The sequence below is a fragment of the Hylobates moloch genome, unplaced genomic scaffold, assembly GCF_009828535.3.
Source record: "Hylobates moloch isolate HMO894 unplaced genomic scaffold, HMol_V3 SCAFFOLD_1, whole genome shotgun sequence".
NCBI lineage: Eukaryota > Metazoa > Chordata > Mammalia > Primates > Hylobatidae > Hylobates > Hylobates moloch.
Window position 1 is genome coordinate 72280053 of NW_026652276.1, and position 25962 is coordinate 72306014.

The 25962-nt window shown below is 40.9% G+C and overlaps 1 protein-coding gene across 1 annotated transcript in view; it reads right to left on the minus strand.

The window, feature by feature from the left end:
• Positions 1-25962, minus strand: part of MYO3B (myosin IIIB) — a 476027-nt gene that overhangs the window by 430510 nt on the left and 19555 nt on the right. The window contains exons 6-7 of the mRNA XM_058435743.1: positions 24573-24649; positions 6280-6425 (exon numbers count right to left, since the gene is read on the minus strand). Of these exons, the coding sequence (XP_058291726.1) occupies positions 6280-6425; positions 24573-24649 (223 nt within the window). The remainder of the gene's footprint in view (positions 1-6279; positions 6426-24572; positions 24650-25962) is intronic.

Genomic DNA, 25962 nt, shown 5'->3' on the forward strand with positions numbered 1-25962 from the left:
AATGGAGTGTCAAGTCCTGGGCCCAGAAGATATTCCGGGGATCTGGAGCAGGGTACATGCTGAAGGCAATCCATTAAAAATGGGATTAGAAATCTCTCAAAGAAAGAAAAAGATTCATAAAAGATAATTGTTTTTCTATTGGAATATTTTTAAACTTTTTTTTGCTATTAGGCACTCAATAAATGCTAAATGATGCTAATTCTTCTAGCACCTCTTGCTTTATGAGTGAAGCTTGGATTGTGAGGATTCATTGCTCAAAAGGCCAATAGCTAAGTGACCTGGGTTGGTGAAGAGAAGCCAACACTCCCCAGGGCAAATCCAGCCTCACTGTGCCATTAAACAGTCACCACCCCTCACTCATTACACTTCAACAATAGTTTAGTTTTAATTTCTTTTCTTTATATTTCACAGCCCTAAAGGAAAATGTCCTGTGACAATTCTGTAATAGTGAGACAATTACTGGTGACTCAGGGCTCCCTGCTGCCTCTGCATCTCACAGCTGAGGAGCAGGCAGGGACTACTGCTTCCCATATAGGAACAATTTGGTTGGTGAATTAGGAAAGTCAGAATCAAAAGGAATCTTAAAGAAAAAAAAAAATGCCTATGTAAGATAAAAATTTAGCCCAAGGATCCTATTTCAGTCCGAGAGTCGATTGGAGGCACTGAGTCCCTGAGGAAGCTCTTCAAATAGACTCACAAATATTTCAAGCAGTGGCTTGCCCATCTGAGCCCCACTACCCACAGCATCCAGGCAGTCCACAAGGATCCAGACCCTGGGTTCCCAAAAATCTGTTTTCTCCTTTTTGTTATCCAAACTCTCTCCATTTCACCTTTACCGATAAATGAGGAGGAGGCAGTAAACTGATGTGCTCCTTGACAGCATCTCTGCAACTCAAGCACCCAACCCAAGCCTGAGTCTGGATGAACGAAGTTTAAGGTGTCCTAGGGTAGAGGACAAGGGCATTCCCAAGTTCCCAGTGGATTGTGCTCCAAAGCGCTTTTGTAAATTGGTAGTTTAGAACTTGGAAAGCATTTTCTTTTTCCATAAGTATAAAGCTCTAGAGAGAGCCTAAGTCCTTAGACTAGGTCATACAGCTCTATTTAGCCACAAAAATCTAATAATGCATCCAAAGTAGAGAACTTTAGCTATTCTATTGCTTCCTCCTAAATAACATTGAAAATACTGCTTTCATGAGAAAATGTGTTCCAACTTAGCATGCCAGAAACAGATTTCCATTTTCAAGACCAAGAATGAGCTTTTCCTACTTAAAAAAATAAATAAATAAAAGAGAAGAGAAAAAAATAAGAGAAAGGCAAAGGGAGAGAAGGTGTTGGCTATACTAGAAATAGCCCTGACACGGGAGATATAGCTTTGCAATGAAGGTGAGATAGGGCAGAAACTTCTGGGTGAGAATGATGATATCCTGAAGTATTTTTCTACTTTTATATAACATGTGTTCCACAATTCTTTAGTTTAAAAACTTGCCTTAAGTGTTCTAAATTAGGAACTAAAAAACAGTTGCTTTAAGGGGAGTTTGGAGAAGGGAGAGATTTCTGGTTTGGGGGTCATAAATCAATGAGCCAGAGACAGCCATGCTCACCTATGACAACACTCTTGATTTCTGTTCTTCCGTTTCTTGGCTGATTCAGTCATGATGCTAATAATATTCTAACTTTCAGGTTGATAATGTCAGCTTAAAATTGGGAGGAGGAAAGATATTGGACTGTAAGCTTCTTAAAGGGCAGGACCACTTTCTGTTCATTTCCATATACCCCAGTCCCCTCAGTGCTCAACATATAATTCATCAACACATAATATAATTTAAGGAAGGGCTTTAACTTTTCAATGTAGTAGCAAAACGTGTGGGCTTTAGAGTCAAACTTCTCAGATTCAAATCGTTTTTCCTCCCTGGGTGCATGACCAGAGGAAGCAAGCCTGCCTAACATCCTTGAGTTTTCTCATCTGGAAAAAATAGTGGTGACAGTACTTACTTCACAGAGTTGCTGTGGGGATTAAATGCTTTTCTATTTCTAAAACACAGAACACTGTACCTGCCCCATAGTTAGCACTTGACTGATCTTAGCAGCTATTATTTTTCCATGATCATTGAGCTAATTGTCTTGTATCTTGCCCCCAGATTAGTTTCTCAGGGAATGTGGTAAACATAAAAGTTGGTTGGTATAAAGGGTTAAGTTGTCAACCCCAAAAGATATGTCTAGTTAGAACCTGAGAATGTGACCTCATTTGGAATAAGAATTTTCGCAGATGTAATTAAGGCAAGGATCCCCAGATGAAATCATCCTGAATTAGGATAAGCCCTAAGTCTATGTCCTTACATGAGACCAGAAAAGAAGACCCAAAGACACGGGAAAGGTGGCCATGTGAAAACGAAGCCAGAGATTGGAATCATGCTGCCACAAGCCAAGGAAAAGCTGGAACCACCAGAAGCTGGCAGAGGCAAAGACAGATTATTCCCTCGAGTCTTCAAAGGGAGCGTGGCCCTGCTGACTTGCTGATTTGGGGCTTCTGACCTCCAGAACTGTGAGAGAATAAATATCTGTTGCTTTAATCCACCAAGTTTGTGGTCATTTGCTGTAGCAGCCCTAAGAAACAAATACAGTTGGGTCCAGGTGACTTTGGAACAACCTAGATTTAGTGAGGGAAACAAGCCGAAATGCAAATTGGTGATTATCATGAGCTGTCCTTTTTTTGAATTGTGTACTGCAGGGAAATTCTCTTTAGGAAGGGATAATCACCAGCTTCAGGGACTGGAATGTTCAGGCCAGCCTGTGCTGTCCACTTCCAGACAAAGACATTTCTGCTGAGAATCCTGAAAACATTCTGCATTTTTCCACAAGGAATAAAGTGGAAATATTCAATGTGTGATGAGACACTGGACAGAGTCAGCTTCTACCTGGCCCCAAATAAATGGGCAGATGATGCAGGTGTCAGTGACTGACCAGTGAACACACCCACACTGATGCCCACAGCCTTCCTCACTCCCCTCTATGGAAGTCAAGGGGGTCATTAGCCAAAGACTCAAAGCTAAGGAAAGATACCTGCTTGTCAAGAGACCAACATAATTGTATATTTCCACTAACTCTATTGATTCTTGCAATTATATCTACGAAACAGATCACTTTTTAAGTGAAAAATATATCCAGGTCATCTTCAAGATCCTTTTAAGCCTTTGGAATTTTAAAGAAGTCCTCAGTAAAGAGTCATGAGAGAGAGTTGAATCCACTGATGTTGAGAGAAATGATTTTCATTCATTTGCTCTCTTATAACTCCTGGGGAAAAATAGCAGCAGACAGAGCAGTGACAGTCAGAGAGGGGTGACTTTTTTGGAGCAAAGGCATTAGACAAGATGACACATGCTGACAGGTTCAGCAAATAGTGGATGCTCTGCCAATCAGCAGATAATTTCTGTGTATTTGCAAAGTGGGAACAATTGTAAGTCACGCAGTATTTCAAAGCAGGTCATGATGACCCTGTGTGTGATCTTCTAGTGTGAAGGTCAAGAGAAAGGAGAAGGTGGATAAAGGAAGAAAAGGGAAAAGCAAGGAGACCCATGTACAGGCAAATCAACCATATCAAGGCAAGTTGCTTCCTATTTCCTGACAGTACCCAGGGAACCTTCCTAATTACCTGTTTTATTGACATCTAAGGCTCACAGGTAACCAGCACTTCATTAACTCATAAATCTTTTTTTAACTTGTGAAAGTCACTTCTTCCCTGACTCAGTCAAGGTTTTACTTTCTTCCCTTACTGGGTAATTTACTCAATTTATTTCCAGTAAAGAAAGGGTTGCCGGGAAAAGGTCAGTGAGGAAAGCCAGAGGAAGAAGCCACACACAGTATTCTGGATCCCAGCATACCCTGAAAAGGATTTCATTGTTTCACTGACAAGAATTCCAAAACACTGAAAATAGTCACATTCAAATAGAAAAAAAATTAATTCTGAACCCAAAAGGATTCAAAGGATTTTTGTCATTATTTTTCATTTGCTTTTCCCCACTGAGGGGGTGGAGAGAGAGAGAGAGAGACAGAGAGAGACAGACAGGCACTGAACTGAGATAGATGCCAATGAAACACACAGGTAAATAATTTGAATGTCTTTTAAAAATACATAAATGCTTAATTTCTGTACCTTTCATCAAAGAGCTTTTCTGGGGAAAGGATACATTTTTAGCACTAGAAATCAAGTAGCACTCACACAGGATGCACACAGTTGGTCAATCCATAACCCTTCAAAGAGAACTGTGCAATTCTAATTGATACGGGAATTTTAAAGTAAATAACTTGGTGAATATAAACCCAACATATTTTTCCTGGTTTGGGGAAGAAAAAAGCTGTACAATGTATATAAATATGCTAAGATTTAAAATAAAATAAAATAAAACCTCTTATCATTCTTGTCCAAGAATGTCAAGTCAGCCATTAAGGTTGTGACAATGGCAAGTGTTGAACGCACATGAGCACACATAATCACACTGAGAATCTGCTGACTGATTATTGCTGACATTGCCTAGTTCAATCTGATTCATCATTTGCACAGGAACCAAGAGACATTAAAAGGGCAGGAGGTTACACCAGGAGGAGAGAGACAAAGCCTTAAACTAAGTTGGGATAAGGATCCTTTTCTAACAATTGCCCAATTCTTGGGATCCACTCTGTCCTGAGGCAGGCAGTAGAGACTTAGTTACTCGTATCCTACATCTGGAGATCTGAAGCCTTCTCCCAAGATGGAAGAGATGAGTGGTGAGAGAATATAGAGATTATTAGAGATCAGAAGCTTGGCTGGGCACAGAAGCCAGCCAAGTGGAGTCACTGGAGTGGAAGGGTCTATTTAACACATACACACCCCCTCTCCCCCCTACCCGCCCCCGCACAAACACACTCTTTGCTGCCTCACATTTATCACCTTAAGAAATTTTTGAACACCTGGTCTATATACAAATACATAACAAGAAAGGAAAAAATACAGATGATCTCTTATCAAAAGTACATATTATTTTGCTAAGGAGAAGCTACACCTTAATCCTGATATTCAGGAAATTATGTTGCCACATTAAATAAATGGTGAGGGGTAAACCATTTGTAAAAAAATCAAAGCACACACACAAATCATTCCAGACACCATTTCCCATTTTCTGACTTATTACTATACACAATGCAGCTTTTAGCTCCTGCATTCTTATATCCTTTTGAATGTTCACCAGACTATTAATTTAAAAAGCCAGGTGCTCCGTCTGCTCCTCTAATCACTGTGACCTGTTTTTGTGATTCGAAAAAGGCAAAAAGACTAACTCTGGCTTGGGTGGGAATCGTTTTTGGAATAGTGGTTGGTGGTTGTTCACATCTGGATTAGGTATAAAATGATAACATTATGATGATGAACACCAGAGAGCCTCATCTGCATATAAATAGACCTAATCAGAAATGCAAATTGCAATCAGGAGAAATTTTTAAAGGCTGTGATAGCTGTGTGATTGTGCAGATAAGGAAAGGTCAACACTTGTATTGTTAAGGCAGTTAAATGGCTCCCAGCCTGCCCAGAGCCTTCCTTTGAAAGAGACATTTGGAAGGTACAAATTATCTCTCAATCTGCACCCTGGTTGGGAAGGAGTCCCTGGATAGCTTCATTTTCCGTAACTGGAGCCGTGAGCTGGCCATACATCAGCCCAATTCCAATGAAAGGCAACCCAACCTCTTGTACAAACCCCTAATGAATACACAGAATAGAAAGGATACTTGCATTTAAATGCTCTCCAAACAGACCTCTTTCTGCACAATTTTCCATTGAGATGGAAATTAAGGGATGGAGAGTAAGATATAGCGCTGATGTAACATTTTCTGATACATTTCAGTGCTAGTCTGAGTGAATACAGCAATATGATATACATATGTTTTCACTGAATACCAGAGAAAGTATGTAATGAAAAAGAAAACACTAGCATTTAGACAGATTACTTAATCCACAATTCCATTCGTAGTCTTATCGTGCAAAGTACAAAAAATGAGTATCTCAGAAAAAGCTGAGTGCTAAAAATATGCAATTGTTCCAACATGGTCTTATTATTCCTTGGGGTATGTTATCTTTCAGGAACATCCTCTTCTCTGTCCCCCCCAACCCCCCTTGCTTTTTCAAAGAAAATATATTTCACAATCAGGCTTTGTCAGGTTTGGAGAGAAATTGCTTACAAACTATTTATTATCCCTCTAACTAGACGCTTTCACAAAGAACTAATGAGTCAAGAGCGCCATCTTGTGTCTTACCTTGGAATCTTAAAGAGTGTTTTCACAGGATGCATGTCAAAGAGGGGAGGGTCTCCATCCCCCAGTTCAATAGCTGTGATCCCCAAGGACCAGACGTCACAGCGAGCGTCATAGGAAGAGTCATACTGCTGCTCACAGGCAATGACCTATTAGACAAAAGCAGGACACGACACATCAACCCTACTGCCACATCAGATGGCCTAAAAAGGCCCTGGGCTGATCTTAGCCCCCCTTCTCAGTTTTCTTGGCCACGATGATATTGAATTCCAGTAATAAGATGTGTGTATTCTAGGCCTTAGTTGTATGTAACCAATTTATTATCTTATACATTCATTAGCTTTTAAAAATGTGTCAGTTTTGTTTTTAAAAAGCATGCATCGAACTGTCTAAGTAACAAGAACAGTGCAAGGGGAGGAAGCGGGTGTATACCACACCATCCCAACCCTGCTATTCTTTAAGGAAAGGCTTTGTCTACATCCTTCACCTCATTACCAGCTACTGAATTCAATAACAAGCAACAATTGTTCTCAAAGATGCTTGTGTACTTTGAGATGCATGAAATCCCCGAGAGTATAACCAACTAAGCAGAGACATGCTGGAAGACTCACATGGTGAACATAAAGTAGAAATGACCCCACTCCACCCTTCCCTTTTTCTAAGAGCATCTTTCCCTTCCTCAAACTCCAACAATGGTGTGCATCACAGAAACAACTGCCATTCCAGTTACTTGGTCTGACTAGGTACAAGAGCAGCAGAACCAGAAAATGACCCTGGGCTTGTCATTGGGTTGAGGAGTCTGTAACCCTGTGGAGGAATGTTTTTATCAACTTTTTGAGTCAGGCAAGAACATCTCCTACACTCAGACTCTGATGACTATGACAATGGCGATAGGAGAAAGTCAGGAGTGAGCCAGAGGACGTGGAGGACCAGAAACTCCTATTTGACCTAAAATCTGCCATCAGGATGACCCATGGCCATGGCCAGGTGGGAAACTTCGATGTCTGATGATCCAAAATCAGGGAGGGGGCAACACCTCTAATGGTGAGCACAGGAAGACCAGAGTAATAGAGCCATCCTCTTAGGCCATCATAATGTCTTTAGCTTTTTTTATTCCAAATGAGATGGGACAACTGACTGTGGTGAGCAGAGGAGTGACAGATCTAGCTTATGTTTTAGCAAGATCACTCTGGCTACTGTGCAGAGGATAGATTATGAGGAGAAGAAACAAAACCGGTTAAATATGTTACTGCAGGGATCCAGATGAGAGATTGTGAGATGGTGAGAAATAATCAGATTCTAGATATAATTTTGAATGTAGAGCCAGCTGGATTTGTTGAACAGGGCTTAGAAGAAAGGAGAGCTGGCCGGGCGCAGTGGCTCACGCTTGTAATCCCAGCACTTTGGGAGGCCAAGGCGGGCGGATCACGAGGTCAGGAGATCGAGACCACGGTGAAACCCTGTCTCTACTAAAAATACAAAAAAAAAAAAAAATTAGCCGGGCGTGGTGGCAGGCGCCTGTAGTCCCAGCTACTCGGAGAGGCTGAGGCAGGAGAATGGCGTGAACCCGGGAGGCGGAGCTTGCAGTGAGCCAAGATTGCGCCACTGCACTCCAGCCCGGGCGACAGAGCGAGACTCCGCCTCAAAAAAAAAAAAGAAGAAAGGTGAGCTAAGGAAAACTCCAAAGTTTTTGACGTGAGCAACCACAAGAATAGAATTGGTATTTACTAAGATGAGGAAGACAGTAGGAGGGGCAGGTTTGGGGTGAAGAGTGGAGCTCCATTTAGGATATATTAAGCCTCAGATGCCTGGGACACTTCTAAACGGAGAAGAGTATTTTAGCCTGGTGAGACTCATACTGGACTTCTGATCTAGAGAATCGTAAGATAACTGCTGTGGTCTGAACATGTGTCCCAAAATTCATGTGTTAGAAATTTAATCCCCAATGCAACCAAGGGAAGGTGGATCCTTTTGGGAGGTGGTTAGGTCATGAGAATTCTGTCCTTGTGAATGGATTAATGCTACCAAGAAAAGGGCTTGCAGGACTGGGTTTGCTCCCTTCTGCCTTCTGCCATGTGAGGACGCAGTATGAAGGCCCACACCAGATGCCAGCACTTTGACCTTAGGCTTCCCAGCCTCTAGAACTGTGAGAAAATAAATTTCTGTTCCTTATAAATTACCCAGTCTCAGATAATCTGTTATAGCAGCATGAAACAGATTAAGACTAAGAAACGGGTGTTTTAAGCCACTAAATTTGTGGTATTGTTATGGCAGTGATAGAAAACTAGTATTCCTGCTCTCTTCCAGACACAGTGCATTGGACTTGTAAGGCCTGGCAAAATGTGCCAACTGTGCAAAATGTGCTCTAAACTCTGTGCTCTTGTACTCATAATTGCCCTGTACTCTTCTCTTCTGAGCTGGAGAACATTTTCTATATATCCACATCCTTGGCCTGGCCCCAGCCCCATCTTCTGAACAGAATATCCTGTTATATTTTTAACACGTTATTTTCAAATGTACATTCAAACTGAAGTTCAAACAATTCCAATTTCAGAACCAAAGGCCATTTCATTGCCCCCAAAGACCTCCCTTTCCTCACCCCAATCAGGTGAGAACCTACATTATTTTTAAAGATCCCTAGAGAAGGCTGTTCAACACTTTCCTTTCAGAAATGACACTTTCGAAAGTGTAAGACAAACATAATTTTAGACCTATCAATCAACAAATAGTTCACTGTTATTCATGACACTGTGATAGGGCCTGTGAGGGAGAGAGAAATAAGACTCTGTCCTTCCCCAGTAGGAGCTATGGCCAATCAAAATATAAGGTGAATCTATCATAATTAAATGACAAACCATGACAACTATAAATGCCCTAAGACAATGCGTACTAACATGTCCAATAAAGGATATGGGCTCTAAATGCTTAAGATTTTAGAAGGAGACCACTGCTGGCTAAGCAAGACAATAAAAGTATCTAGTATCCATAGTCTACAACTTTTGCGGAGAAATTGAAATCAGCTTCTAGCCAACTTGGATGGGACACAAAAGGCAATTCTAAGAACATATATAAATGTGAAAATGGAGATATTCTAACATTTCTCAAGTGTTGTCCTAAAATATTCAAAACTTGTATCTGGTTTCAACTTCTCTTTACAGACAAACATTATCTTCAGCTCATTCTGATTAATAGAAAAGCATATCTTGGCCTAATTCTTCTCTTCAGTGCATCGTGTAACAAAGAAATTATTTAAGTTCAGCCTTCCAAGGAAGTTTATTGAAAATTATGCTAATAAAATAATTCACAAATAATTATCGAGTATTCATTACTCTGGCATGATGTAGGCCCTGGGAAGAGAAAGTCAAATACACACTGAACTTAATCTTCATGATAATTTGGCAAAGTAGGTGCTATTATCACTTATGCAGGTGTGGAAACTGAGGATAGCATGGTTAAACAGCTTACCTGGCATCACATAGCTAGTAATTGTCAGGGCCAGAATTTGAACCCTGGCAGGGAGGATAACTAAACAAATCATTGCCATATAAGTGCTATCTATAATAAAAGTTATAGTTGGTTAAAATTGTTAAAATTATCAGCTTCTGCACTCATATTTTGACTATACTCAGGTGTTCTGAGGTTTTATCATTTCAACTCTATCTTCTTTGGGGGTCTCTGTTTCAGGATTGCTCCTTACCAGGAGGAAACAGCCCTTTCTGCAGGTTACACATACGATGAGAGTTAAAGAAGCACTCTTAAGAGGATGCAGGGCAACTGAAGGCCAAAATCCTGGAATGGGATTCCCTATCAATCCAATACCAAAGTCTGAAGCTATTTCTTTAAGAGAAAACACTACTATCATTCTCTTTAGCTCAACATTCTCCTTGTCTCTAGGTTAAATAGAGCTGAGTTAAGGATGCTTGGATGGTCGAATGGTCTTTCTTCCCTTGCCCCCAGGAGAAGTTGACCTCAAAAAGAACTCTCTGAATCAGTTGTTAGGATGCTCCATTAAGAAAGGAGAGTGGTGATGGCAAGTAAGTGCACTGCTTTGGGACCAGGTTTTCCAGGTTCTGTATGTCACATTAAACGAGTGGAGAGAAATGAGATGGTGTTGACAAAGGCCTAGGACCCCAAATGCACACCCTTTCACATCTGAAAACAAATCACTTATATTCTCAGGACCTCTCTCAATCTATAAAGTGGTAAGGTGGAAATAAATAACCTATACCGTCCCTTCTAGCTCTAATATTCTACAACTTTGCGACTTCCAAGTAAGTGATCTTTCGGTAGTATCTCAAACTGAGAGGCTAACACTGCCATACAAATTAGCTAGAGTGAACAGTACATTATTCTGAGGTGTGAAAAGGATGGCTGGAACTTTGAGAGGATTTTGTTGCCAATGTTTTGTAGAAGGTCTTAAGGTCTGAAAATATGCTGGTTGCTGTAATAATGCCTCTGTTAAGGAAGATGAGCTTTAGCGACAGAGCAATTGTTTGGAAGCCAGTTAATGGAGCATGTCCAGGTTCCTACCTTGAAACGCAAACTTACGGTTTTTCTGATACAGTTAGACTACATTGCTGCTTATTTTAGGAAGAAGAAAAACACTAATGCTGGATTACTAGCAATATCTGTGCACTGGCAGCTTTAGTGCCCAAGGCCAATAGCTATTTCACCTAGCAGTGGGCTTGAGACTCCCAAATGTTGGTCATTACCACCTTAGCTGCCAAAAACTTTTCTTCCTGGAGAAGATTGAGAACAAGAAACAAGTTTTCACTAATGGCTTCGCTTGACAGGTCTTTGGAGCAAAGGCTAGTCATTATCTGTCTTCAATTGTTGAGGCAATTCTCTTTAGCCTTCTTCAGGCTAAGGAGTTCACAGATCCAGACTCCTTGAATCACTCCGGTCACTCCCTCCTACCCCACAGAGGGAACACCCCCCCTCTCCTGCAGGAATCTATGGGATGAAACCACATCCGCAACTGCTTTGACACATATCATCCCCTTGTCTGTCCTTGAGCAGGGTCAGCTGGGTTCTGTTGAAGATGGCTGTTCCTTTCCTTAGCCACCAGCCAGAGAATGGCAGAGAAAAGCAACTGTCAGCAGCTCTTGGGTCACGAAGAGACTTTCACCTGTGACTAATGCTAGAAAATCCCAGAGCCTGGCATCTTTGTTTTGGTTTTGCCACCCTCTCACTGGGTGACTTTGACAAAATATTTTATCTCCCTGTACCTCTTCTTTGCAAGCAAACCAAGCAACCCCTTTTTCATGGGCCTCATCCGAAGCACTGCTTATGAAAATACTGGTTGTTCAGCTTTTACTATGGCACTAAAATGTTAATAGTAGATATCACTGGATCACTGACATATGGGTAATAATTATTTTATTTACTTACTTCTTTAAGATCTTTTGTGTTTTCTAAAATGCCCATGGAGAGCATGGATTATTTCTATAATATAAAAGAAGCAAATTTTATTTTTTTTTGTCTTAAAAATATAAATAAATATTGAAAAGTTTGCCTTAATTTTCAAGGGCATGTTTCTTTCTTCTGGAGTATTTGTTGACTGCTGGGATTCTTTATCGAGAAGTTGGCAGGTTAAAGGTGGTGGCTTGATTATATAACTAGGTCCCTGGCTGGATGTGGTGGCTCACACCTGTAATCCCAGCACCAAGGTAGGCAGATCACGAGGTCAGGAGTTAGAAACTAGCCTGACCAACATGGTGAAACCCCGTCTCTACTAAAAACACACACAAAAAATTAGCCAGGTGTGGTGGCGTATGCCTGTGATCCCAGCTACTCAGGAGGCTGAGGCAGGAGAATTGCTTGAACCTGGGAGGCAGAGGTTGCAGTAAGCCAAGATCACTCCGCTGCACTCCAGCCTGGGTAACAGAGCAAGACTCCATCTCAAAAAAAAAAAAAAAAAAAAAAAAACAAAAACTAGGTCCCCATGAGATTAATACCAGAAGAATGAAGCATAATTATTCATGTAGTATAATTGATAAATGTTTTTGAACAGAAGGCTTTCTAAAATAGAACTTCTCTGGAATCAGAAGTTGTAGTTACAGTGTAACTATTCCAGTGGCAGATTTTTTTAATCAGTTTTACAAATGAAATTCCCTTCCCAACTATATCTCTTTCTACTGTAAGCACAGGGCATGAGTAGAGTACTTTCACCTTCTCGGGCCATCATGATCCATGACTAGGACTTATTGATAAAGTTACCAAGATAGGGGTGAGTTCCACCCTCTCTTGCACAAAGACTCGGTGTATAAGAACCTGAGCTTACAGCTTCTCATCTCAAGATCTTCATTATCCAAAAAGATCATCTGTTTTATACTATATGTGAAAGGGATAAAAACAGTCAATATATGAGCTTCTAGATTCAGAAAACCTAGTTTCTCTAACAAGATAGTTAAACCATTTATCAAATTTTATATCAGAGAGCTGCTGGGCTGAAATTTCTTCCAATAATGTAATTTTAAGCAATGTTTTCAAGCAAATAGTATTATAGTATTTTTGCTGTCATAAGAAATAATTTATCAAACTTAACAGGTATTATTCAGACTACTTTATTTTTTCACTAATATTTTTTAATGTCATTAAAAATGTAATTAGGTTTTCCTTCTGTGTTCTGATTTCTCACCTTACTAGAATCATTCGTGCAATCCAAAATTATAACCAAAGGTCAGGATTAAAATTTCACTCAAGTACACAGGCAAAATGCTGTTATCTCAAGAGCTAAATTCAGCTAAATAAGAGGCAAGGCAAACAGACCTAAAACTATTAATCCTTGGCTGACCTTGAGCCCAAAAATGCAGGCAATAGACTGGCAAATAAGATGGACTGAGAGGTAGGAAGGCAAATAGGATTCTTAATTTTGCTTACATAATTCATGCAGCATAATTGATAAATATTATTGATCATAAAGATTTCTAAGTCAGAACTTCTCTGGAATCAGAAGTTGTAGGTACAGTATAAATATTCCAGTAGCAAATATTTTTCTCACTTTTACAAATGAACATCTTAAAGTGTTATAAACTGAGATACTGAATAAACAAATGAAGTTTCTTACCTAAGATGATACATAATTTCAAGGAAGGATATATTTGAGATTCGTTCTTGTTTTTTGTAAAGGGAATATGGACTAGATGAACTGAAATTGAAGTATTTGGCAGGGGGATGGTCTTTCAGAAAACTAAAACTAGGGCTAAGATTGAATCCACGTTTTGTACCTATGAAATTGCCAGAAATAATTTAAATTAGACTGTTCTTATGAACTTCAGGAAGGTCTCTAATTATAATGTGATGTTCTATGGGTCTCTTTTTTCCCAGGATTGTAAGTTTCAGCTTAAGTCTACAGAGAAATAAAGCCAGGTTCAAATTAAAAACACACAAAGCACGCTTACACTACACCAGCTTCCCACCATAGCCAGTAGAGGGTAGAAGGGGAACTCACTCTGGGTTTGAGGTCAGCCCACACACTGATTTTTGCACCTAAATTCCCTGAAGCCCTGGGAACAGATCATTTATTCTTACTTGTGTGTTAAATCCCCTTCTCAGACTCAGGACCAGTATCTACAGAGGTCCTAGCATGTCCAAATTTCGTATGTGTCCTTGGTACTCAAAAAGTGAAGGAGCACATTTGCTTGGAGACCCAGTGCAATCCCACTGTCCTTGTCTGTTCCAGAGCTTCCTCACACAGAGATGGACGATGAAAGGATCTTTAAGATTCACTCATTCAACCCCCTTCTTTTACAGAAGAGAAAACTGAGGGCCTGAGGGGAGAGTCAGTTGATTTGTCTGAAATCATACAGTCGGTTCATGACCAAAGCAGGAGCAAACTCCATGGTCACCTACCACCTTCCTGATTGAGGCATCTCTTGGGAATCCTTATAATTATGGAGAATGCTGAGCCACTTCTAAATAGAGTCCATATTCAGAGAGCCGCAGTCACAGTAACGTCTACGCTATGAACCCATAGGCACAGCATGCAAGCATTAAGCAGATGGATTTCCTGCCGCCTCTCACTTCCCTGTCCCTTCACTCTCCCTTGCTGCCCGTTTCCTTTGCCAGTTAGTGCTCCATTTCTACCAGAGTATGTTAAGGACAAGGAGAACCTCTACAATTCAGTCCATTTTACAGCTTGTCAGGTCATGTATTATTACACCAAGTCAGGAAACAGATTCAGAAAGTTAAGAGATATATGCGCTCAAGGCCACAGCTAGTAGGGGATAGAACTGCAGGATGAGCACCCAATCAGAAACTATTGAGGAAAAAAACGTTTTTCTCCTTCATGACACATCTGAAAAACAGGAAGGGAAGCAAATCAATCAGAGTATCTGAAAGTCCCCACTTGGACATACCCCTTCATCAGCAAGTATCTGTGGTTTCTGTCCTCACCCAGGCTGACAGCACCATGTAAATAAGGATGTCCTTGAGAATGTCATATGTTCCTGTGAGAGAGTGATTCTGTTTAGCTCTCTCAAATTAAAAAAGGTATGAGAGGCCGGGCACTGTGGCTCATGCCTGTCATCTCAGCACTTTGAGAGGCCAAGACACGTGGATCACTTGAGCCCAGTAGTTCAAGACCAGCCTGGGCAACATGATGAACCCTGTCTCTACTAAAAATACAAAAATTAGCTGAGCGTGGTGGCGCATGCCTATAATCCCAGCTACTAGAGAGGCTAAGGCACAAGAATCGCTTGAGCCCTGGAGGTGGAGGTCACAGTGAGCCGAGATCACACCACCGCACTCCAGCCTGGATGACAGAGCAAGACCCTGTACCCCTCACTTCCGCTCGCAAAAAAGTATGAGAAATACCCGGGACATATTAGAGCACAAGAAACATTGGTCCAGCTGCCTCTACTTGTTCCTATTTCATCCTACTCAAGGCTCCTCTGAGGTCCCATCCCTCATGCTGACTGCTCTCCTCCATTTGCTCTCATGATGGCTCAGTGGCCATCACACAAGGAAGCAAACGTAGAGTTTGGCTTGGGAGGGAATTCTCTTTCATGGGCTGAAACTGTACCCAGAACAGGGCAGTGGAGGCAGTGACTGGAGGTCAGTCATGGGTAATTTGGGACCCACAGCTCAGGAAGAGCTGAGGCCAACTCTGACATTCCTTCAGCAAACACTTCTGTTCCTGCAGTAACAGAATCAGTTTTCCTCTTTTCCTCCTTGGTGGATGAAGAGAAGGGGCAACAGCAGACGCTTTGACCCTTCTCACCTCCCCGGAGAGGAGTGAGGACAGGCTTAAAGATTCCAAATGCTCCTGGTAGTTGGTCCTTTGACATTTCTGGCTTAGCACTTCTCACTCAGCATTCGGAGGGGATGTGAGGGCTCCGCTCTGGGCCTCACATGCTTGTGCGCGTCTGGGATCTAAAGCCCTCAGATAGGGTCTTATATTTAGACCCACCAGGAAGAGGGTAATAACATATCACCACCTCCTCCAGAACCGGACCCCCGCCTCCACGCTGACATGACACACGACTCAACCTCCCCACAGAGCTCCAGCTGAGAGGGGAAGTATCGCTGGAGCTGGGGTGAAAACCTAGGGCCGCATCCAGTCATTTCCACTCCCCGCGCCTGGGCCCTTTGCCAGCTGGAACACTGAGCGTCTGGATTGTGCCTCAGGGCCTTAGAAGACATAACCACTCTGCAAATGTAGGCGGGCCAGGGCCAGCCTCAGAACCAGAGAAGGAATCTGTTTCTTGGAGCCTGACACACAATGCCTGGGGTGAACCAGGGGACAGGAAAAGGTTACGGAATCTCAGAGATGAATGTTTCTGGAGAAGGTAGGCAGGTCTTTCAGCCAATGATCTGAAGTTCTAAACCTCTCATTTAACTCTCCTGAGCTCCTGAAGCCTGCATTCCTCACAGTGATATGACTGGCAGACAGGGTCTCATGAATCTCCTGTCTTTTAACAGAGCCAGGTAAAATGGAATCTAGCAGCCATGGCATCATCATTAGTTCACTCTTACTGGGAACTTGGTGAGATCCCACCCTCATTGCTTGTGGAACATCAGAGCCATGGACTATGAGAACTGAAAGCAGGTCTTCCCACTAAAAACAGTAAATGTTCCCTGTAAAATAGAAAGGACCTTAAAAGGCAAAGACTACCTAAGCCAATGTCTTCTTTTTTACAGATGAGAACAGGCTAAGCAGAGGTAGGGGTAGGGGCAACATATGCCACCATTGTTAGAAGCCCCTATTGTGTCTGGCACTGCCCTGAACAGTTGTAGTACATTATTTCATTTTATCTTTTGAGGCAGGTTTTTTTCTCCCCATTTTACCTCTTTTAACTTCTCCCCATTTTACTAGTCAGAAATATTAAGTAACTTGCCTGAGGTTACTGGTTATATGGGTAGCAGGTATCTATGATTTGCTCCCAGATCTATATGACTCTAAAATTTGTGCTTTTTTACTCAGACTGAAGCCATATTAAAATAATTGAACCACGATCATTTTTTAGGAAATGAGTGGCAGAGCTAAGACTAAAATGTAAATCTCCTAAATTCAATTCTAAAGAACTTTATTTTTTCCATAGCCTTCTCTTGGGCATTAATTACACTGGCTTTTAGCATCACATTGAAATATTACATTTTCCTTCATATATTAGGAAGGATAATTCTCATCTAAGTTAAGAATTGGGGGAAAAAACAATTCACGACTTATCTGGTACACTGGTTGTCACAATTAAATAATTTGCTGTGGTATAGTGGTTAAAAGTAAGGACTTTGGAGACGAACATCCGGGTTCAAATTCTGGTGGCATCACCTAATAACTTGTCCAAGGACAAGAATAGTTACTTTCTGTGACTCACCTACTTCATCTAAAACATTGGACTAGCAATAGCACCCCCTTTTTGGTAGTGTTGTAAGATTTATAAATGAGTTAATACACACAACTCACTTAGCACCTAACACATAGTAAGCACTCGCTAAACGCTAGCTCTTATTTGGAAACCAAACCCATTAGCTAGAGCTTAGGAAACAAAATGGTAATAATGACAATAATAATAATTCAACTCTGTAGTGTTGTACGTCTTTCTCAGCCCTTTGATGCAAAATATTTCATTTGTCATCTCTAGCCCTGGCAATGCCAAAGGAAATAGCATTATTGTATCATTTACTAGGACTGGCATAATTAACAAAGGCAAGAGTGGCTGCAAAAAGCTTGCGATATTTCTGCATTGGTGTAAGCTAGTTGTTATGGCAACCGTCCCTTGTCAACGACCCTTTGCCAGGCAGAGAGAGACCCATTTTTGGAGCCGTCACAGCACATCTGTTTCTCTGCTCAGCTGATTAGCTCTTGTTTGCAACAATGAGCAGATGGAAGTAAAGAGGGGGAAAATTTTCTAAAAAGAAGCAAATGTTTATTTTATCCAGAAGTCTGTTTTCCAGTACAGAAACAGACCGTTAGCTTTTTTAGGAAGATGCTGCATATAGTAGATCCTTAATGCATGGCAGAATTGCAAAGTGTAGTCAACCTATAAATTATAGGTGATAGGTCCTTCATGTGCATCTTTTAAAATGATGGGTCTCACACTCCAATTTCAGAGTATACTTCCACTATATCTCTGCATGTCTTTGTTATATGAGCTGTTGTCTCAGTTAGCTGGTACACATTTTCCACACTGAATATCCCATATGAACACCCTGTAAAGTGAGAGTACAAGTATCCTTTCCCTGCCTTGGTTTCTTCATCTGCAAAATGGGACTGGCATTCCCATGCTCTCTGAAAAGCCAAACAGCTTCAATATTTACTAGGTATGTGAATTTGGGCCCAATTTCTCCTATAGCTCTTTAAGCCTCACTTTCCTCAGTGACAAAATGGAGAAAATAATATCCACTATTGAGAGCTGTTGTGAAAATGAAATAAAATACTTTAAAAGCCCCTATCATAGTCCCTGGTACAGAGTCAGTCCTCAGTAAGTGAAAGTTTCCTTCCCACTATGCCTCCCTCTGCTTAGCAAGTGCAGTGTTCATCTGACAATCAGGTGGCATGTGGCACTGGCCATCCCTGCTTGTCAAACAGATCTTTCCCCCCATAGTTACTGGATCATTAGGTCAGAAGTGTCCCAGGGTAAAAGACAGGGCACCTCTGGTGGCTGAGGAGCACTCGAGGGGCTCTGGATGGTGGCCATTTACCATCCAGAATGAGTACAGTTTAGTATCTTAACAACCAGCCTGGTCACACAGTGTACATCAGCTAAATATAAGCCATTATTTTAAAAGTCTATTGGTGTTGTCAATAAAAACAATAAGGACCACATTGGTTCTTTCTTTTGGGTTTCAGTCATTTACAAACATTGAGTTTAATTCTTTGCCATATGTGATGGTGGAAAAAGTATTTTAGGTATCAACTACCCCTAACCCCCTGCCATTACCATTAATCAACATAAACTAGGCTTGTATCCCTTTTGCTATAGGCCAGGATATTACCTGGTCTGTGTTTGATATAAAAATTGGTTGAGCAATATTGACAGTGGACACGGGGTTATATTGGAAATCCCTTAGTTGAGTGAGTCACAAAATATGGATTCCGGTCACCATTGCCCACCTACCCTCTCTGTGTCTATGGATACTTGGCCTGACAGAGCCTGAGATTCTTTATCTACAACATCAATGTAGTCATGCCCGAGTGGCACTCTCACAGGTAGACGATAGTGTTTTTAAAATACTATTTGTACAAATTCTATGCAAATGTGGGATACTATTATTCATATTACTTACTATAAGAAATTGGCTGTCAGGAGACAGTGGAGGAGAAAAGATATAATAAACATGGCTAATAGGAAGACTGTGTTGTTTTTCTGGGCTTTTTTAAGTGTGTAAAATGCAGGCTAAAGTTATAGGCCAGGAGACCAGAGAGGCTTAATCAGGTAAAGAGAAGGTTCAAGGAAGTGACTATGAGCTGGCCAAACATCTCAGGAGATAATAATAATTTTAAAAAGCTTTGCCTGAGAGTAGGTAGGAGAGAACAAAAGTCTGGGGGTGTTGGGAGCCCACACAGGAAGGCAATTTGGTATGCTTTGTACATTCAGAAAGAACCATGTTTGCCTCAAACACCAAAGGCTGAGACAGTGCAGACAGTGTGGTGTGTGTGGAGTAGGGGAGGTGCTTGTGTGTGTGTGTGTAAACAGGCAAAGCTGAGCCCTCTAACTATGCTAGCATCTATAACCTGCAGCCCTGCAGGTTCTAAATAGTTGACTAATTACCTTGGAAACTTGAATGATTTAATACAAAGGAAGGGTGCTAAATATTAATATTTGGGAACTTGTTATTGGTTGAACTGTGTCCTCCAAAAAAAAAGATACATTGATGTCCTAGCCCCCAGAATCTCAGAACATGAACTTATTTGGAAATACGGTCACTGCATATACAATTAGTTGAATTCAGATGAGGTCATACTGGAGTAGGGTGGGCCTCTAATCTGACGGGACTGGTGTTCTTATAAGAAGACGTGGACATGTGAAGACACACAGAGAAAATACCATGGCACTACAAAAGCAGAGACTGGAGTTACGCAGCTGCAAGCCAGGGAACACCAAAGATTGCCAGCAAACCTCCAGTAGCTGGGAAGAGACAAAGCAAGATCCCTCCCCTAGAGGCTTCAGAGGAAGCCTGACCCTGCTGGCATCTTGGTTTCAGATTTCTAGCCTCCAGAAGTGTGAGATAATATATTTCTGTTGTTTAAAGCTACCCAGTTTGTACTACTTGATTACAGCAGACCGGGGAAATAAATATAGGGTGGACAAGCCTTCAACCCCAACAGTGGAGGAAAACCCACTTTAACTTCTTGCTGTTTGGTTGCACCATGAGCGCCTTCACCTGTGGCTATTGGCATGTTGGAGCCACTACTGCCCCTCAGATATTCACAGGCACTGTTGTCATAACTGCCCTAAAGTCAGTCCCTGAACAATGAAGCCATGCAGCTTGCAGCAGTCATAGTCAGGGAGATTTAAAAATCTGAAGATTTCATGACTTTATTATTATGAGCTGCTAAATCAACAAACTCTGGAACAACCTACCTCTGATCTTATTACACGAGAAACTTAATTATCTATTGTTCAAGTTATTTTGCTCATGATAATCTGCTAAATAGATAGTCTCCATGCGAAATATTTCTTTCTCTCTTATGATAATCTTTCTTGTAGTCACAGTATGCTACTCACACACAGTGTGTTCCGTTTATAAAAAATTGTTCTGATCTTAAGCCAGGCATGTTAGTGCATGCCTGTAGTCCTAGCTACTTGGGAGGCTGAGGCAGAGGGAATGCTTGAGCTTAGGAGTTGGAGAGCAGCCTGGGCAATACGGTAAGACCCCATATTTAAAAAAAAAATTCTACTGATCTTGACTTTTAGATTAACCCTTTTACTATGCCAAGCAATTTATTTCCCCAGTAGTATTGTTTCAAAGTACTAATACACTAAGGGCATCCCACAGAACTCTTCTCCTACACTGCTGAGTTGATACTAATCTGCCAGTATCTTTCAACTTTAGTAGTGTCCAAATGAGGTAGTAAGAGAAAATGAGTAGAGAGTGTTGAGAATATGAGTCATTTCATGCTGCAGCTTTGAGGTGCCCCAGTGAACTGTGTGTCTTGACTGCTCATCAACATTTTATTGCACTGTGGTCACATTCCATTAGCTATCTTGTTTGTAGAATAGCTATCTGAATTAAATATTATACTTACTCAAGCTTGTGGAATAAAAATGGAAATAAAAAAGGGAAAAAACAATTTAGTTCAATTCCTCAAAAATACAATAGGATCAAGGATCTTTCAGCTGCATTTTAAAAATAAAGCACAAGTCATCTGCAATGCTCTTATTCCACTGGCATTGGTATTGCATGCATTGTTGTATTTAATCTAAAGACCACTTATTCATACAAGCAGAAGTGAAAGCATATCAGGATCAATATACTACACAGGCCATCATATGAAGACAGTGTTAATTTGAACAATTACTGATTATACTTTCAAGGACTGTCCTTGACCCAAAGCATTGCTCAGATGGACTTGTGGACATTCCTATGGAGGATTACGGCGCAAAAAGAGACGTTGTTGGAAAAAATCCTTCTCCATTTAGAAAATAAAAATGTGAGAATGGTGCAGGCCTGATTCCCAAGAGCTACAGCCTAGGTCGCAGAGCATACTGGACACAATCACACATCCTGAGAGAATCCTGCACTTGAACAGTCAGACATTCACTCTTGCAACGTGCTGCCAAGGTGTCTATACCTTAAACTGCTTACTCTTCAATTGATCCGCTGCCAACAGGCAGGATGCAGTGCTGGCTTTTCCCAGCTAACAGGGGAACCACTTCAGGGAATCTGAGCAAAAAGCTCACCATAAACTGTCCCCTACAGAAACACTCCACATTTTTTTTTTTTTTTTTTTTTTTTTAGACGGAGTCTGGCTCTGTCTCAGGCTGGAGTGCAGTGGCCCAATCTCTGCTCACTGCAAGCTTTGCCTTCCGGGTTCACACCATTCTCCTGGCTCAGCCTCCCGAGTAGCTGGGACTACAGGTGCCTGCCACCATGCCCAGCTAATTTTTTGTATTTTTAGTAGAGACAGGGTTTCACTGTGTTAGCCAGGATGGTCTCGATCTCCTGACCTCGTGATCTGCCTACCTTGGCCTCTCAAAGTGCTGGGATTACAGGTGTGAGCCACCGCACCCAGCCACAAATACCTCTTAATAAATGTACAAAGCCATTTATACATAAATATACAAAGCCAAGAAAATGCTTCTCTTAATTATATTTTGTGATTTTGAAAATACCAATTTGCTCTAGATTAGAACAGGAATACCATCTTCCATGTTATGCCACCCCAAATATTAGTTGAGTGACCTTAGTTATGCTTTCCTTTCAGAACAGATCTGAATCCACAGCGAAATTTTCTAATATCAATAGTTGTGAAGCCGTCCTCAAACTGTCCTCCAAGTGCATCTTAAGCCTTTGGCTTTCTTACCGATGCATTCATTCATTCAACAGATTTTTATTTTTTATTTTTTTTGAGAGACAGAGTCTAACTCTGTCACCCAGGCTGAAGTGCAGTGGTGGCATCTCTGCTCACTGCAACCTCTGCCTCCCGGGTTCAAACAATTCTCCTGCCTCAGCTTCCAGAGTAGCTGGAATTACAGGTGTGTACCACCACACCCAGCTAATTTTTGTATTTTTAGTAGAGACGGGGTTTTGCCATGTTGGCCAGGCTGGTCTCAAACTCCTGATCTCAAATGATCTGCCTGCTGGTGTCAAACTCCTGATCTCAAATGATCTGCCTGCCTCGGCCTCCCAAAGTGCTGTGATTACAGGCATGAGCCACTGCTCCTGACCCAACAGATATTTTTTGTGAGCATGTACTCTGCATCAAGCACTATATTAAGAGCTTAGGCATCCCAAGTCCCTGCCAGAGATGAGTCCAGTGGGAGACCTGCCTGCCAACAACTACAACGCAGTGGTGATACTGTATTAATGGAGGGTGTAAGGACGTGGTGGAAACTTAGGGAAAGGAGCGTCAATGTGGGCAAGGGATTAGGGAATATTTCCCAGCAGAGCTAGCATTTGAGACTTGTCAATTAAGAAGGAATTTTCCAGAGGCCTGGGGGCCATTCCAGATGATATAATAGTACACCAAGGGTTTAAAGGAAAGACACATCAGTAGGGATTTGGAGAGTCACCTGTTGTTCACTACTGTTGGGGCATTAAGAACAAGTAAATTGGGGGAAGTAATCTGAAATAATGCTGGATAGATAGAGGCTGGAATATTAAGAGCTTTATTCAAAATTAAAAGAAGTTTTGACTTTATCCTGCAGTGTTTCTCAAAGTGGGATTCACAAAGTCCCTAGATAACTTTTCACGTTTTTGGTTTTGTTTCAGTGATAATTGTATTAATAATAATAATGGGAGAAGGAGGAGTAAAAATAGTCTAGATAATCTGGATGACCATTTGTCACACAGTGTTCATATTATGTTTACTATTAAGTTGGCACTAAGCCAACACAGATGTAACAGTTGGAGATCAAAGGAGGTACTGTTTGAACAAACAGATTATGCTAGCTGAAATGGAATAAAGTAGTAGGAGAACTGAGTAGCCACATGGTACATGGTTGTAGGTGTGCCAGACTCAAAATAACCCATACTATTGTGTCCTGAAACATAAGCACACTGCAAAGGACAATGGAGATTCACAAAACAGTATCATTTGTCTCATAAAATTAAAGCTGCTTACTTGAATGTTACTGGCATTGTATAATAGTTTTTTCATAATACATTTTTTTCCTTTTGGTTTTATACTTCTACAAATAAAAATGACAAAGAGTTTAATCTAGTTTTATGTTTTGTAAAACGTATTTAAGAAATATTTAAGATTTAGGTAAACACTGGAAATTGCAGCATTTTTCTTTTTCTTTAAAATGGGCCTATCCATTACCCAAGTATGAAAGGAAGAGCCATAGATGATGGGAGGCGGGGGGGTCATTGAAGAAATTTAAGCAGAGATTACTGTGAACCACTTACTTTGTTAGGAGGCCACTTTGGCAGTCACACAGAGGAAATACCATCATGCAGAGATGGAAAGACATCTAAGGAGGTGACCATCTGAGTCCTTTTATTAAAAGAACCCATTTGTTTAATCCAGAAAGCTGCTCTCAGGCAAAGGTCAGCACACTGTGGAATTAAATGACCTGAAAAACTAAACTGCACTGGTGTTTCAGAGCATGCCTCATCTAGCTGGAAGGTTCCCCAAACTTCTACATGCGTCATTTTCCAGAGAGTTCTGTGATGATGCCAAATCTAAATTAGGAATAAATCCCATGTTTCACTACAAAGAGCGGACAAAGTACACAAGATAAGTTGCTATGTATCTGGTAACAAAAAAACAACCAGGGCCACCGCATATAGTTCTGTAGGCCAGTTGGTGCTGAAATCTGGCTCTTCACAAAGCCATATACCTCTGGGGCTGCATCTATCCAGGGAAGTTGACTTTTTCTAATTTATGCAAGGGCTGGATGAATTTGCCAAGCCATGGCCCTTGGAGGGGGCTGCATCTTCTGGAGGGACAATTTCTTCTAATTGCATGAAGGTATCCTATGGGATAGCTATAACTTAATCTTGCTTTTCTGAGATTACATGTCACCAGCATTGCTGATCAAACTAGTACTCTTACAGTTCAATGAGGATAATGGACTTTCTTCTCCCTAAATATTCTGGAGAGCATATGACTTACCCATAAAAAGGCATGGTACCAAGGCCTTCAACAAATGTAAAGAAAGAGCTAGATATTTCCAGCTTACCTCAGGGGCCATCCAGAATGGGGTGCCAACAGATGTGTTTCTCCGCAGACGTGTACTGGTGAGTTGGGCTGAAACACCTATAAGGAAAGAGTATCAGAATTCAAAAGTGAGCAAAGTATGATGCTAGACCAGAGATTGGCAGACTTTTTCCACAAAGGCCAAATAAGTACTTTAGGCTTTGTGGGCCATATGGTCTCTGTCACAGCTACTCAGCTCTGCTGTCATAGTACAAAAGCAGCCATAGTAAACACATAAATGAATGAATGTGGCTGCATTCCAATAAAACTTTATTTATAGATGCTGAAATTTGAATTGCATATAATTTTCACGTCAAGAAATATTTTGGGTTTTTTTTTTCCAATCATTTAAAAATGTAAAAACCATTCCTAGCTCATAGGCCATATGAAAATAGGAGGTAGGTCATATTTGGCCCATAGCTGTAGCTGGCAAACTACAACTGAGGAGCATTTATCACTCTATTTAAATCATTAGGATTTTTTTTTCCCCTAATGGACAAACCTGTCTATATCACTGCAAAAATCAAAAGAAAAATATCAACAACTAGGATCAATCCAAAATATCAACCTATAATAGGAAATATAATATTTCCGAATTATTTCACATGACTTCTTTCTTAATAAGGGGCTTCATTTTATGGAGAAAGAAGATCAGCTGCACTATCTGTAACAGAGCATCAGTGTAGACATAAAAAGATTTCAGTGCCTTATCTTGCCTAGAAGCCTGGAAACCTGGCAAGAAAGCTGTGTTTGTCAAATGGAAAAGGAAAATGACTAATAATATTATCTGGGGCTCAATGTTGAGAACCTGAATTCTAATTTAACTCCAGTGTCCTTTAACCAGCTGTCTTCTTTGTATCACGAGGGCGTAAAGGTCCACCGGATTGAGAATCAATGTTCTCCATCCCAATTATGCTTTTTACTAATTATGTGATTGTTCACTTTTGAGCCTCAGTTTTTTCATCTTCAAACTAGGGATAATCACAACAGTCGCACCTAACACAGAGGGTTCTTCTTAAGACCAAATAGGAGAATAAATGTGAAAATGCTTTATAAATTGCAAAGCATTTTACACACGTAAGGTATTCTTTCATACCACACAGAAGTCTCACATAGCCCTTAAGAGAATGACAAAGGTTGCCACTAATGTCGTTGATGACAAAAACTTACAAACTGAACGCTATGTGTTCTTAGCAAAGGACACACCTTTGAAACATGAGCATATATTTGCCAAGGGTCTGTGAGTTTATTGGGGGATGACTGTTGTGTTAACTGCGGACATTCTCTTTGTTAGAGAGCCAAGAAGCTCTTTAAAGTCTATTAGACCTAGATAATTTCCCATTTTACCAAGTCCTCCACCACAATTTTGGCAA